At 45.2% G+C, this 16,533-nt stretch overlaps 1 protein-coding gene across 1 annotated transcript in view; it reads left to right on the top strand.

Moving 5' to 3' along the window:
• Positions 1-16,533, top strand: part of BCAS1 (brain enriched myelin associated protein 1) — a 105,650-nt gene that overhangs the window by 12,920 nt on the left and 76,197 nt on the right. The window contains exon 3 of the mRNA XM_073793112.1: positions 681-759. Within this exon, the coding sequence (XP_073649213.1) occupies positions 681-759 (79 nt within the window). The remainder of the gene's footprint in view (positions 1-680; positions 760-16,533) is intronic.

Below are 16,533 nucleotides of genomic sequence, written 5' to 3'. Positions count from 1 at the left end.
AGCATATAATCAATATTCAGTTAATGCCAACTATTAGAGGTATAATTTATTTTATTACTAAAATGACATTATATAACATACATTCTTTTTTGCAACCTTTTTTCCTTTCCATGTGAGAGTATGTGTATATGTGCGTGTGTATATATATGTACATCTGTGCATACATATATATGTATAATCTTTTTAAATGTCTACAGTAAATAACAGAAGAGAAAAAAATTCAGGGCAGTGGTCTAAAGTCGGAAGGGGGTTGTAACAGTGCAGGGGAAGGAGTGGACACGGAGCAGAAAAATAGCAACAACGAACTTCCTGTATTTGACGAGAGACGCCTGTGCTTGTGTTCAGGACCCTGGAGTGTGGTTAACCTCACAGCATGTCAAGTTCTTGTCCCCTCCCTGGTCAGACCAGCACCCCAGTTTGCCTGTGTGTCCCATCTGTACGAGGGTGTCTGTCCTGCTTGTGCTTGTGGGACTCATTGAAAGGAGGTAGAGACCATTCAAAGCTCTTATCAACACAGGAGTCCAGTCCTTGCAGCAGGTTATAGAGTTTCTCTGAGGCGTGATAGAAAACGGGTAGTTCCTAGAAATGCAGACTTGAATTTTGTGAGGCACCCTTGTGGCCTTGAGTTTTTCTGACTTTCCCCAAAGACTCGGCTAATACTGCCACATGTTCTGTTCCAGGTGGCATCTGGCGACAAGTGTGGTCAAAATGGGATGCCGGTGATGGTATCCACCCACTCTGTTCAACTCTACCATGAAGGTCAGTGTCACGTGGGGACTGCTCCTCCTGGGGGTTGGGGGGATGGTGAAGGGTCTGCTGATCCCTGTTGATGGTGAAACAAGATGGAAGAGTTGAAGCCACAGACTCACGTGGAAGACACTTGTATTAGTTCCTGGGGCTGCAAACACAGTGTCACGAATCAGGTGGCTTAAGTAACAGAAATGTATTGTCTCACCGTGTTGGGGCCAGAAGTTGGAAATCAAGGTGTGGGCAGGGTTGGTGCCTTCTGAGATTTTGCGGAAGAATCTGTTCCCCTGCCTGTGCCCTGGTTCCTGGTGGCCTCAAGCACTCCTTGGCTTCTACGTGGTGCTCTCCCTGTGTCTTCATAGCATCTTCCTTCTCCACTCTGTGTCCAAACCTCCCCCTTTTATGAGGACACAGCCCTGTGGGATTGGGCACACCCCCACTGGCCTCATCTTAACTTGGTCCTCTGTAAAGACCCTCTTTCCAAACGAGGTCATAGGAACTGGGGGCTAGGACTTCATCTTCTTGGCAATTCAACTCTTTTTTGTTGTTGTTAATTAATTATTTATTTATTTTAATTTATTTTTGGCTGCATTGGGTCCTCGTTGCTGCACATGGGCTTTTCTCTAGTTGAGGCGAGTGGGGGCCACTCTTGGCAGTGGTGTGCAGTCCTCTCACCACGGCGGCCTCTCCCGTTGCAGAGCACGGGCTCTAGGCTCACGGGCCTCAGCAGTTGTGGCCCGTGGGCTCCAGAGCGCAGGCTCAGCAGTTGTGGCACACGGGCCCAGTTGCTTCATGGCATGTGGGATCCACCCGGACCAGGGCTCAAACCCGTGTCTCCTGCATTGGCAGGCGGATTCTCAACCACTGCACCACCAGGGAAGCTCCTCGGCAATTCAACTCTTAACAGTACTCATCTCTCTTGAGTATGTATGATGCCTGGAAGAGGCCGAGGCTTTACAGCAATGAATTAAAAGCAATACAGTAGAAACACTAAGAGTCTGGCCTCTTCAGGGTCCGACAGACCAAAGTGAAAATCCCTGTCCTGCAACTTACTAGCTGTGTGACCTGGAGCAAGTCGTTTGGCTTTCTAAGCCTCGGTTTTCTCATCTGTAAAGTGGGGATAAGAACACCTAGCTCACAGAATTGCTGAGAGGACTCAAGGAGATCATTCACCAAGCATTTTACATATTACCCAGCACTTAGGAATTCCAAAGAAACAAGTAAAATATAGAAGACAACAGAGGGCAGTATTAAAACTGGACAATGTAACTTACCAATTTGATTTCATTCTGGAGTATAAGGCTATAACTTCAAAGCATCAAAAATGACTGAGTCCTACGATGTGAGGAATATCTATAAATTATATGAGGCAGTATAGCCCAGTGGTTGAGGGTATGAACTCTGGAATCAGACTGCTGGTTTTGCCACCTACCAGCTGTGTGACCTTGAGCCAGTTAATTAACCTCTCTGAACCTCAGCCTCCTTGTCTGTGAAGTGGGATAATAACAGTACCTACAACACAGATATCAGATATAATACAAGTGTATCCTTCAGTGCCTGGCACATAGTGAGTGCTATGTATGTATTAGCTATCATGATTATATGAGGCTTATGGTTGCTGTCCTTTACATGTAAGTTTCTGGGCTTCAGCTTCATTTCCTGAACAATGAGATGAATCATAGCATTGGTTCCAGCGGCTTTAGAATTTCCTAGTGTAAGAAAAATAACTGCTCTCTGTTTCCCCTCGCTATGCTCTGCTACCCACACCACATCTGACACCAGATGTGTGGGTTTTCCATACAAGTGATTCTGTGACACCAGCTGGGTGTCCCACAATTCAGTTCGGTTCTGACACCATCAACCCAGAGTTAGCAGCAGCTCCCACAGGTAAAGGGCTCACTCCCACAAGACTACCTCCCACTTCAGTTGCCAATGGCAAGTGGGGAGTCCCCAGGTCACCCACAACTTCTGTTCCTACTTGGCTACAAATCAGAGGTTCTCACGATCTCCTCCTCAGATTCAGTCATTTGCTAGAATTGCTCACAGAACACAGGAAAACAACGTACTTATTAGATTACCGGTTCATTATAAGAGGATGCAACTCAGCAATGGCCAGATGGAAGAGATGCGTAGGGGAAGGTATGGGGGAGGGGATCCTGGGGGCAGTGGATGGGGCAGTGGATCTTCCATGCCCTCTCTGGACAAGCCACCCTCCCAGCACCTCCCCGTGGTCACCAACCCAGAAGCTCTCTGAACCCTGTTCTTTAGGGACCTTTGTGGAGGCTTTATTATGTAGGCATGCTTGATTAAATCATTGACCATTGATGGTGGAACTCAATATCCAGCTACTCTCCCCTCCCTGGAGATGGGGGGCGGTGAGGCTGAAAGTCCCAGCCCTCTAATCACATGACTTGTTCCCCTGGCAACCGGGGCCCCCATCCTTAGGGGCTTTTCCAAAGTCACCTCAATAACATAAACTCAGATGTGGTTAAAAGGGGCTGGCTTGTTATGAATGATAAAAGTCTTCTTCATGGCTCTTAAAGTTAAGTTTTAGGAGCTCTGTGCCAGGAACAGAGATGAAGGCCAAATATAGATTTATTTTTTAATTTATTTTTTGGCCACGCTGCACTGCTTGTGGGATCTTAGTTCCTCGACTAGGGATCAAACCCATGCCCCCTGCAGTGGAAGCGTAGAGTCTTAACCACTGGACATCCAGGGGAGTCCTGTATTTCTTAATACATTATACCCCCAGGTTGCTTGTTAAAAACGTAGATGCCCAGGTCCCAGCCCATAGCCTCTGTCTAGACTACCCTAAGGTTGAGGCCTGGGGATCTGAACTGTTGAAAGCTTTCTAGAAGATTCTGACGCATAGCCAGGATTGGCAACCACAGGATGAGATCATGTCACAAGTCTCTTCCTGCCTTTCAACCTTGTGAGTCAAGCTTCTACTTTGATGTGCACAAAATGGATTGTACTGACAGCAGCGGCCTTTGATGAGAACAGTGTAAAGCTGGCTGTTGAGATGCACAGACTTTGAAATGAGAATCATATTGTTTTTATAATTTGCAAACTGTAGGTGTTCTCAAAAAATTGAGAGGCACTGAGAATATAATATGCCCTACAGAAATGGTTTTCTTTATCATCATTTTATCTGTATTATTACTGTTGTTGTTGTTTTTATGCCCCTATTTAATATGGGGCACAAGGGCAAGGAGTGTGTAGGAAGGGCATAGGAACAAACTTGAAAATTGAAAAAGTCTTTCTCTCTCTTTCTGTCTCTCTCTTTCTCTGCCCCTCCCTCCCTTTTTTTCTCCCTCCTTCCCTCCTTTCCTCCCTGCTCCCAACATTTATTTTTATAGAAGAGGCAGTCTTCCTGGAAAGAGGAAAATAAGTAACAGAAATATAGGGTAACAGTCTGGGACAGTGTATTGCTGTGTGGATACCTACATACAAGGGAAAAGAGAATCTGGTTTGAGTGAGTCGTAGGTTGGTTGCACGTAGCTCTCATACCCTGCAGCCTTGCATCAGCACCGGCTTGAGAATCTGTAAAGGGTTTAAGTTAATCCTCTGAAGTCAAAAACTCTGCCTACGTTCACTGACAACCCAGGTCTCTGCAACTCACTTTGGAATGATTATCTCATTTAATGAGGAAGGCAGCTTATCATCCTCATGCTCTTTCCCCTAGGTTATTATAGTTTTCGATGCAGTTTTTAAAGGGGTATGAAAGTGGGATTCTGGGTGACTTTTTTTGTCCTTTGGACAGAATTTTCTGACTGGGTCTTTTGATGCACATTTGTGTTCATCTCTCTTGCTGTTTGCACATATGTATGCACATAGAGAAAAGTCACCAGAAAAATAGCTAAGTGGGATGCTGGGTGACTGTTTTCCTTCTTTCCATCTATACTTTTTCCTGTTATAATTAAAACTGTTCATTACCATGCGGGAATGTTTTCTGTGAAGACTTATTGAGAAGCAGTGATGGCACAGTGGCTGAGCACACAGCCTAGGGAGTCAGGATCCTAAATTCAATTTGTGGCTCTGCTGTGTGACCTTAGGCAAGTTGCTCAGCCTCTCTGTTCTCACATCTGTAAAATGGGAATCATAATAGCAGTAGGCCAGAGCTTCGAAGATCACTGGGAAGCTTAAAGGAGTTGATAGACCTACAATATTTGGAAGAGTGCCTGGCACGTGGTCAACATGTGAGGAAAGTTTATTTTTCTGTGTTGGATTTAATGTTAATAAAGGCTGTCATTACAGTTTGAAGTTAACTGTATTAGCCCTGTCTAGCATAGCACTTAGAAATTTAAAATCTGACCTTAAAATTTGCTTTTCCTACATCCCTTATTCTTTTTCAATGTTTTACTTATTTGTCTTCCAGAGACACTGTGGGAGAGAGCAGTCAGGCAAAACACCTCTTTTAAAGTGATTCATGAAGTTACATTCTGTTTCTTCATAGAAATAAATTTATTTCGCACAGTATTTTTTCTTGGGAAGGGCAAGAGACCAGGGGATTGTGATATCAAACAAACATTAATTAGTACAGCTCATGTGAATGAGGGCTTTCTCTCCAAAGCTTAGCATTATAATTCATCTTCAATAACAGTATCTTAGAAAATCAAAATGTCTCATTTTTATTGCCACATTATATTTCTAGCTTAATTTGCCAATTTCAGATGCCATTTGAAAGTCGTGTGTCAGAGAAAGCTGGTAATGATGCCAAAGCCTCGCACAGCGTGATTTACCTGCAGTGCCACAGAGAGCAACACGTTGTCTTGCAACTTCGGGTTAGAGGCTAACGTGTTTGCTCTACCAAAACGTGATTGTTTAAATTCATATATTCGGTTTCTCCCTTTCTTTTTCCAGTACATGTTGATTTGAATTCCAGAGTAGCTGGGGAAGTACTTCCAGCAGAGCAAAATGTTCATTGGTAGAGTGGTCGCATCAGTTAGGGCAGACACACACAGTCCTCAGCAAAAATAGGAATGAGCTACCACCAAATACAGCACCGTGAGGGATCTCAAAACTATCCTGCCAAGAAAAGGAGGCCAGATGGCCACATCTGAATCTCCTGAACCTGTGAATATGTTACCTTGCTTGTCAAAAGCAGGTTTTGCAGAGGTAATTAAATTAAGGATCTTGAGATGGGGAGCTGATCCTGGATTATCCAGGCGGGCCTAGTGTAACCACAGGGTCCTTATAAGAGGCAGTGTTGCCAGATTGGTCGTATGGATCACCACTTAGGCCCTAGCCAGGCTGAAGCCCCCCTGCCTTGGTGGGGAAGGTGCTTTTCCTGTTCGGATTCGCACAGCCAATGACGAAACTGACGCTGAGGCTGAAACAGCACAAGCTTTATTCCATGGCCAGAGAATGGAGAAGCGGGGACTTAGTTCGAAAATCAACTTCTCAACCCGCCTTGGTCTGAGACACCGTATATATAGGAGGGTCGAGGCAAAAGGGAGGGAATTGAATAAAGAGAGGGAGAAATGTACATGACTTCTCTGAGAATAGGGGTGTGGTATGCTCAGTACTGGAACAACACCCCTTTTCAGTCCTTGTATGCCCTCCTCCGGCTGTTGCCATGGCAACTGTCAACAGTCACGGTGCTGGCGGGTGTCATTTAGCTGCTAATGTATTACAGTGAGCATATAATGAAGTTCACGGTCTGCTGGAGGTTGGGGCTTCTGCCATCTTGGCCCTTGCTGATTCGAACCAGTTCTGGTGGGCTCTTGTTTTTCTCTTCTGGTGGTCTCCTGTAAAATATGATAACACTTCTCTGCAGCTTATATCCCCTCAAGCAAGGCGGAGGGTTAGAGCTCAAGACTAACAGCCATGGTAACAGGAGGCAGGAGGGTCAGAGTCAGAGAAAGAGATGTAATGTTGGAGTGGATGTCACAGAGAGAGAGACTTCAAGATGCTCCATTGCTGGCCTTGAATATGGAGGAATGGGCCATGAGGCAAGGAATGTGGATTACCAAACCAAACTTGGGTCCACTTGCCCCATGCACAGCAAAGCCAATATACTGACACTGGATTGTGGTGAAGGAAAGTACAGTGTTTATTGCAAGGCACCCAGCATGGAGAATGGGCAGCTTAGGCTCAAAAGACTTGAACTCTCCCCTGGCTTCTGGGGAAGGGTTTTTAAAAGCAAGCTGAGGGAGAGGGTTGCAGGCTGCCTGATCAGCTCGTGGACGTTCTTCTGATTGGTTGGTGGTGAGGTAACTGGGAGGTATTTCAGAGATTTCAGTCATCAACCTTCTGGTTCTAACTGGTCTGGGGTCTCCGTGCTGGTGGTCATCATGTAGTTAACTTCCTCCACCTGTGGGGTTTTTAGTATCTGCAAACCAACTCAAGGATATGGCTCAGGATATTATCTGTAGCCCTTGAAGAGGAACTAAAGGTCTGGACTTTGTTTTGTGGCTAAACTATAATTCTTTTGTCTTGCTTGACTGTTTTCCTTTGTTTCTGCATTTTCTCATTTCTGTGATTAAATTTGCTCTTGGGAACTTGGGGAAGGCCTAGGAGGCTAAAGGTTTTCTATAAACAAGAGGCGGGGGACACAGAGGTCTGTCCCCTAGAAGGTCCTGTAGGGTCCTGCTCGATTTCAGAGCAAGGAAGCAGATTCTCCCCTCAAGCTTCCAGGAGTTGACCCATTTTTGATGTCTGACCTTTAGAACTGTAAGATATTTTGTGTTGTTTTAAGGCACAAAAATTATGGTAATGTGTTACAGCAGCAAAAGGAAACTGATATGAGCACACTGAAGCTTCCGAGGCTCACAGACCAGGTCCTGGCTCTGCCGCTCACTAGCTTTGTAACCTTGGCAAGAAATGTGTACTCTCAGAGACTCATCTCGAAAATGGGAAGAATAATAATATTAACTGTGTAGGGTGGCTCCAAGAACAGTGGCTGGCACAGGGTAAATGTGACGAAATAAAAAGACAGGGAAATCTACAAGCAGAGTAGCCCTTATCATTGGCCTTTCCCCTGTTGTATCACCTGCCCAGACTTTCCCACCTGTGTATTTATGCCTAAAACCTCACCCGTTTTTAGGGAAATAAAAATGCCTCATTTTTCTCCTTCTTTGATTCCTTCTATCAAAATTATCACATTAGTTCCCCCTTTTAAAAAAATTGTTCAGTTCTCACTGCTGATGAATGGTGGAGACTAAGGCATGATTTATCTGCCAGAAAACGCCATTTTTCAGAAACAGAGGACCGTCTCTGTTTCACCTGGGTAAGAAGTTTCTAAAAAATTAATCTTTCCTTTTTTTGTTCCTAGTTGATTTTTTTCTAAAAAGAATTGCCTGATTTTGCTTTTTTTAAAAGAAGAATTGGAATCATTTCACTGGATTGAAAATCCTTGAGTAAACAGTGCTCCTGCCGATGCTGTAACGTGATGAATGGGAGGAAAAGAATATGCCAATCATGATGCCTGGGCAAAGTGTGATGGGAGACCCGGTGCCAAAACTCATAGCTACCTGATAGAGAGAAAGACGTGGGACCAGCCTCACTGGTTGGGAAGGGAGCAAACACACGTGCCCTCTTAGCATCCTCTATCTCCCCACAATTGGCCAGCTTTTTTAATGTTTCGCCCACTTGAGTAAAAATTCCTGAGAACAGAGTATTTCCTTTGTTGTTGCAATAATCCCAAAGTTAACACAGGCTCTGAGATACACAAAGGGCTTGGAAATGACTGATGAACAAACGAACGGTGGCACAGAGCAAGAAAATGCGGCTGAAGAGAGAGTTGTAGATCCTGATGTATCTGCTGCAATAATACAGCCCTAAGTAAATAGCACTTTTAATTATAACGAGAAGCCTGGGGGTCGGCAGTTCCAAGCTCGGTGCAGCATCTTGACGGCATTATCAAGACACCAGATAAGTGTGCCAGTTACGTACTGCGGCTCACAAGATGCCACAGACCCACACATCACATCCTTACATGACGGGACCCAAAAGCCAGAAGGGAAAAGCCACGATTTGCTGCTCTTTTTTCTCCTTTTATTAGAAAAGAAAGGAAGGTCCTTCCTAGAAGCCCCTGCCTCAAGTAGGCATCCACTTATATCTCATTGGCCAGAGTGAGGTCACATGACCACCACTAGCTGCAGGAGATGCTGGGAAGTCAGGTACTTCTCTGGGCAGCAAGCAAAGAAAACGGGTTGGAGTGGATTGGCCACTGGACAGGCAGTCCCCAGTGTCTGCCAGTGTTTTGATTTCAAAGAATTACAATTGAGCAACCGAAAGTAGCCACATATGTTTACTCAGGCCTTTCAAAAGTCATTAAAGGGATCTAGCTCATTTCCTGAACGCCCGTTTTCTCTCTCCTTCCACCATCTTGCTGTATATATCTCACTCAATAAATAAGCTCCTTATCTTCAGTCCTCCACCCTGCAACCCTGATAGACATGCCACCCACACAGGCACTTCCTCTGGGTTGCACTGCGACAGCTCTCTACTTAAAGTGGTTACAGAGAATCCTGAAAGCGCTCTGCCAGGTGGCCTGACAGCTCCTGGCTCCTCTGTCCTCGGAAGTATGCAGAAGTCCCTGTGAAATCTAATACTTCTCAACCTCTTAGTGCTTCTTCTCATCAAAAATTCTAGTGGAGGGCTTCCCTGGTGGCGCAGTGGTTGAGAGTCCGCCTGCCGATGAAGGGGACGTGGGTTCGTGCCCCGGTCCAGGAAGATCCCACATGCTGCGGAGCGGCTGGGCCCGTGAGCCGTGGCCACTGAGCCTGCGCATCCGGAGCCTGTGCTCCGCAACGGGAGAGGCCACAGCAGTGAGAGACCCGCGTACCGAAAAAAAAAAAAATTCTAGTGGAGAATTTCTGTCTGGTACATGTAGCCTCCCTGTTACTCTGTTGTGATAGACAGTCTCCAAAATTGCACATCCCTCCCCTCTCTCCAATAATCAAGACTTCCCAGTATTCACACCCCTGTAGTCTTCTCCCTTGATATCTGAGATGACCCTGTAGAACCAATAATATGTAGTGGAAGGGATGATGCATGACTTCCAAGCCTAAGTCTTAAGAAGCCTTCCAGCCTCTGCCTTTGTCTTTCAAAGCACTAGCTCTGGGGAAAGCTAACCACCATGTCAGAGCGACTCAGACTGCCATGGTGGAAGGGAGCCCAAGCTAGTCACATGAAGAAGCCATGTGACAAGAAAGAAATGCTCAGCTAGTCCCCAGATGTTCCGGCCATCCCAGGCCGGGACAGATCCTTGAGCTCCACAGACGTGTGCAAATCCCTTCCATTCAACTGGTACATCTTTAATTCATTGTTTTGTAACAGCTACAAGGTATTTTAAGGTGTGGATGTACTGTAATTCATTCAGCCATTACCCTGGTGTTGGGCTTTTTTTTTTTCTATTTTTCTCTACTCTGAGCAATGTTGCAATAAACATTCTTGTACATGTTTTTTATTCTTTGTATTTTAGATAACTTCTTCAGGAGGGAAGCCGTGTAATGCAGGCACGTGTTGTTTTATTGAGCTTCACTTGATTGTGCTTTGCAGATACTGCATTTTTTGCAAATTGAAGGTTTGTGGCAACTCCGTGTTGAGCCAGTCTATGGAGGCCATTTTTCCAACAGCATTTGCTCACTGCATGTCTCTGTATCACATTTTGGTAATTCTCACAGTACTGCAAACTCTTTATGGTGATCTGTGATCTTTGGTGTTACTATTGTAATTGTTTTGGGGTGCTGCAAACCTCGCCCATGTAAGACAGTGAGCTTAATCAATAAGTGTCGTGTGTTCTGTCTGCTCCACCGACCAGCTGTTTCCCCATCTCTCTCCCTGTCCTCAGGCCTCCCTTTTCCCTGAGACACACCAACTGTTGAAATTAGGACAATTAATAACACTATGGTGGCCTCTAAGTGTTCAAGTGAAAGGAAGAGTCACACATCTCTCACTTTAAATCAAACGCTAGAAATGAATAAGCATAGTGAGGAAGGCGTGTTGAAAGACAAGACAAACCGAAAGCTTGTGCCAAATTGTTAGCCAAGTTGTGAACGCAAAGGAGAAGTTCTTGAAGGAAATGAAAAGTGCTATTGCAGTGAGCACATGAATGGTAAGAAAGTAAAACAGCCTTATTGCTGACATGGAGAAAGTTTTAGTGGTCTGGATAGAAGGTCAAATCAGTCACAACGTTAGCTTGAGCAAAAAAAAAAAACACCCTAATCCAGAGAAAGCCTTCACTCTCTTCAGTTCTATGAAGCCTGAAAGAAGTGAGGAAACTGCAGAAGAAAAGTTTGAAGCCAGCAGAGGTTGGTTCATGAGGTTTAGGGAAAGAAGCCGTCTCCATAACAGAAAAGTACAGGGTGAAGCAGCAAGTGCTGATATAGAAGCTGCAGCAAGTTATCCAGAAGATCTAGCTAAGATAATTAGTGAAGGTGACACTAAACAACAGATTTTCAGTGTAGAGGAAACAGCTTTCTATTGGAAGAAGATGCCATTTAGGACGTGCATAGCTAGAGAGGAGAAGTCAATGCCCGGCTTCAAAGTTTCAAAGGGCAGGCTGACTCTTGTTAGGGATTAATGCAGCTGGTGACGTTAAGTCGATGCCAGTGTTCAGTTACAGTTCTGAAAATCCTAGGGCCCTTAAGGGCTAACTCTGCTCTGCCCGTGCTCCATACGTGGAAGAGCAAAGCCTGGATGACAGCACGTCTATTTACAACATGATTTACTGAATTTTTTTTTTTTTTTTTTTTTTTTTTTTGTGGTACACGGGCCTCTCACTGTTGTGGCCTCTCCTGCCGGGGAGCACAGGCTCCAGACGCGCAGGCTCGGCGGCCATGGCTCACGGGCCCAGCCGCTCCGTGGCATGTGGGATCCTCCCGGACCGGGGCACGAAACTGCGTCCCCTGCATCGGCAGGCGGACCCTCAACCACTGCGCCACCAGGGAAGCCCCAAAAATGGTTTCTTGAGATGGAATCTACTCCTGGCGATGAACCTCTGAAGATTGTTGAAATGACAACAAAGAATTTAGAATATTACATGAACTTAGTTGATAAAACAGCGGCAGGGTGTGAGAGGATTGGCTCCAATTTTGAAAGAAGGTCTACTGTGGGTAAAATGCTGTCAGACAGCATCACATGCTGCAGAGAAATCATTCGTGAAAGGGGCAAACTTCATGGCTGTCTTATTTTAAGACATTGCCACGGCCTCCCAACCTTCAGCAACCATCACCCTGATCAGTCAGCAGTATCCACTTCGAGGAAAGACCCTCCACCAGCAAAAAGCGTACGACTCTCGGAAGGCTCAGATGATGCTTAGCATTTTTAGCAATCGAGTATTTTTAAATTAAGGTATGCACTTTTTTTAGACCTAGTGCTACTGCACACTTAATAGACTACAGTATAGTGTAAACATAACTTTGATATGCACTGAGAAACCAGAAACTTTGTGTGACTCACTTTATTGCAATATTTATTTTATTGCTGTGATCTGGTGCCAAACCAAATCTCCAGGGTCTGCCTGTACAATGGTTAGACAGGTGCTTTTGGACAAACCACTTGTGTCTGAGGCCTCACCCCACCTCTCAGCAGCTGTGTGAGGATAAACAAGAGACTTTGTGACCTGACGGTAGAGAAAATGAGATAGTGCTTGCAAACCCCTTTACTTGGTGCCTGGAACAATAAATGATGGCCATTATACTTATATAGACTCCTGAAAATAGTGGTTCCCAAACTTGAATGCACATTAGAATCTGCTGGGGAATTTTTAAATCCTCATACCCAGGCCTCACCTGGAATAATACAATCAGAAGCCCTGGAGTGTAGGGCCCGGGCATGTCTTTTTTCAAGTTTCCCTGGGCTAAGTATTTTTAAAGTTCCTCGTGTTCTGCCAGCGTTGAAAACCCTTTGAAACACACTCCAATAGAAAATTCCTTATTCACATTTTTCAAAAGTGAAACATTGGCATCTCTGTTTTAATTTGTTTGGGAACATTTTTGTCCCTGCCATGGCTGACGCCGGGGGCACAGCTTTCCGTTCCAGGGCGCAGACCGTCTGGGTGCATTAACTTCCACGCAGCTGTCAAGTAACACACAGCCTGCTCTTTGCCTCTCTGGACCAAGAAGACAACCAGCACACTCCTCTCTAAAGATAGAAGCATGCACACGGTTCCTGCAGCTTGAGCGATATGAACCTGTCCCTCTCTTAAAGGGAAGACCAAGAGAGCCAGGGAGAGACCAAGGGAAAACATAAAAAAACGGCAAGAAGAGAAACAGTATCGTCCTGTGACAACTGCACATCATCTCATTTCTCCGGGGCGCGTTTTCATCAGATCTGGAAATGGAATAAACACACCCGCTTGCCAACAACTTTTCAGTTAACAAAAATAAAAATAATAAATCACTTATACCAAATAAAAGGTAAGGTGCCCTCCAGATTGCTAGAAGTTTAACAATTGAAACAGCACATTAGTGGGTGAGATCTGATATATGCAAACATACCTCAAAGACCAAATACTTCTGGGAATGAGAGCAGGAAGACATAAGCGGAGTCTGGCTCCATTTGTCAGTACAGAAGCTGGGATGTGTATCAGTGATTCTCAGAGTGGTCCCTGGACCAGCATCATCCCGTCACCTCAAACTAGTTAGACCTGCAGCCCAGTTCAGACCTCCAGAATCCAATGCTGTGGGTGGGGCTGGCCCTCTGTTCTCACAAGCCTTCCTGGAGATTCTGACACTCCCCCAGAAGCAAGGACCACTGCAGCTGAGAACTGGCACGAGATGTGGAGGCTGCAGGAAACTGGAAACTCTCCCTGTGTCAGCCCTCGGCCCGGCTGCCCTGTGAGAATCCCTCAGCAGACAAGAGGATATTTCAGTGAAAGCCCCATTTTAGGATTTGCAAATGAAATTCCCCAATTCAGAAACATCTAAACATTCTGCTGGCCCAGCGCCAAGCTGTCAGTGGATCTCATATTTGCCAACCTCTGATTCTGTAAAGTTTTTCTCCCTAAAGCGCATCTCTCAGCAAAGCCTTTTTAAATCATCATCATTGTCATCAGGTTATCCCAGCCTGAAACAATTAAACATTTAAATCCTACAGCCAACTCCCAGCGTGCTGGCTTGACCTCTCGGCTCACTGGGCATCCTGCCCATGATGATGGGAACCCATGTGAGTTTCCCACAGGGAGGGACCAAGTGGGCGGGAGGTCGCCTGTGACCCGTCCCCTTTGCAGCTGTCCTGTCTTAAACCAAGAAGCTGCCTGTGGTTAATTCACAAGTCCTTTTTAGAATGACCTTGGGAGGTACAGGGATTCCAGGTGACTTAAAAAGTTTGAGTTTCTGAGTTTGCTGAGCAAAGGGTCAGACTCTGGAATATGGAGGTGCCCCAGAGGTCATGCCCCTCACTCCAGGATGCAGGACCCACTTGGCCTGGCAACTCCTCCAGTCAGAGCTGCACCTTGTCGCTTGCAGAGCCTGCCATCACCGCTGGGCAGCCCCAGGCAAACCGGAAGCAGGTCACACATTCCTCCAGTTGGCTTTAAATCCCACCTCTCTTTGCTAGACCTCACCTTTCCCTTTATTTTTTCTTTTCATTACTTTACATTTTTAAGTGACCTGGGGGGTATACCTAGCAAACATTCTCAACAGTTTACATAATAAGATAGGACAGGGAACACCTTCCCATCCCCAATTCTGATCACTCCCCAACCTCCATCCCCAAATTTCCTTTCTTAGAGGCCGGAACTCTTTACAGTTTCTTGTGGCCCGAGGTATTCCACGTGTGTATATTTTTAAATCCTCCCCTCTACCTCTTGACACCATTAAAAAAACGAACGGGAACATACTATACAGACCGTCGAACATGGCTGTTTTTCACTTACCGTATGTCTTGGAGAATGTTAATGCCTGTGGAGCAGTTCACTGTGTGGACAAATGATCATTTATTTAACCAGGTCCCTATTGCTAAGCCATTAGGGTGTTTTACTATTTTGCCACCACAGCAATAGTCCAGCAGATGATGTGTATCTGTTAACATGTATCTCTGTGGCTCTGTGCGATTGTATTTATAGGGTAACATTCCAGAAGTAGAAATCAGAGCTCCCAGAGTTTGTGAATTTTTAAATATTGATATATATTCCTGAATTATCCTCCAGAGAGACAGCCAGATTACGCCTCCTCCCACAAGAGATGCGGGCATTCTTCCTCATCCTTTCTCCGCTGCCGGTTACTGCATGTTTCCCGTTTTACCAAGTTGATAGGAGGAGAGCTAAGTCTCACAATTTTATTTTGCTTACATTTTACTACTCATCAGGTTGCACATCTTTTCATTGGCTTAAAAGCCAACCCTCTGTCTTTTCTGTGGACTCCCTGCTCACGTTTCGTGTTGAGCCATCCCCTGCTGTGCTGGTGTTTATATAATGTCTTCATTTTCAAAATTGAGATATAATTCATACACCATAAAATTCACGCTTTTCGAGCGTACAGCGTAGTGCTTTCTAGTGTATTCACGAGGTAGTGCGACCATCGCCACGACCTGATTCCAGAACATTTTCATCACCTCACAAAGAAGTTCCTTGAGCAGTTCATCTCTCGTTCTCCTCCCCAAGCCCCTGGCAACCACTAATCTGCTTTCTGTCTCTGTGGATTTGCCTATTCCGGACATTTTATGTAAAGAGAATCATACAATATGTGGCTTTTTGTGTTTGGATTCTTTCACTTAGCATGATGTTTTCAGTGTTCCCGCATGTTGTAGCAGGGAGCAGCACGTCATTGTTCTGTATGGCTAAGTAATACTCCACTGTATGGATATGCCGCATTTTGTTTATCCAGGCATCAGCTGATGGACATTTGAGTTGTATGCCAGTTTTTGCGTGAACATATGTTTTCATTCTCTTGGTTATGTACCTAGGAAGGGAATTACTGGGTCATGTAGCAACTTGATGTCTAACTTTTTAAGGAACTGCAAAGCAGTCGCACCATTTTACATCCCAGCAGGAATGTATGGGGGTTCCGATTTCTCCACATTCTCCTCAACACTGGTCATTGCCTGTCTTTTTGATTATGGCCATCCTAGTGGGTGTGAAGTGGTAACATATTGTGGTTTCGATTGCCTTTCCCTAATGACTGATGATGTTGAGCATCTTTTTATGCGCTCATTGATCATTTGTATCTCTACTCTGCAGAATATAATGTCTTCTGTTTTTTAATAAATTTATTTTATTTTATTTTATATTTGGCCGCGTTGGGTCTTTGTTGCTGCACGCGGGTTTTTCTCTGGTTCGGCGAGCGGGGGCTACTCTTTGTTGCAGTGCGTGGGCTTCTCATTGTGGTGGCTTCTCTTGTTGGGAGCACGGGCTCTAGGCATGTGGGCTTCAGTAGTTGCAGCACGCAGGCTCAGTAGTTGTGGCTCACGGGCTCTAGAGCGCAGGCTCGGTAGTTGTGGTGCACAGGCTTAGTTGCTCTGCAGCATGTGGGATCTTCCAGGATCAGGGCTTGAACCCATGTCTCCTGCATTGGCAGGCGGGTTCTTAACCACTGCGCCACCAGGGAAGCCCTATAATGTCTTCTTGATTTGGCTCTTTTCCGCATCCTTCTTCTCTAGCCCCTTGTTTCATATGACTTTCTGGCTAGATACTCTTAGTGCCCTGGGGCCCCAAGCTAATAACTGTCACTTTTTAGCCGTGTTCTTTGTGGCCTGAATTCAACCTACCCCCACCTAGCATCTCCAAAGCTTACCCTTTGTATCCTAAGAGCTGAGGGCACTAATAGAATGTTATATGATTTTCCTGTTGATTTTTTTTTTCCATTTAAAAGCTGTTTAATATTGTAAATATATGTG

The sequence above is a fragment of the Tursiops truncatus genome, chromosome 15 (assembly GCF_011762595.2).
Source record: "Tursiops truncatus isolate mTurTru1 chromosome 15, mTurTru1.mat.Y, whole genome shotgun sequence".
NCBI classification, from domain to species: Eukaryota; Metazoa; Chordata; class Mammalia; order Artiodactyla; family Delphinidae; genus Tursiops; species Tursiops truncatus.
This window is presented reverse-complemented; position numbering and strand designations above follow the sequence as displayed.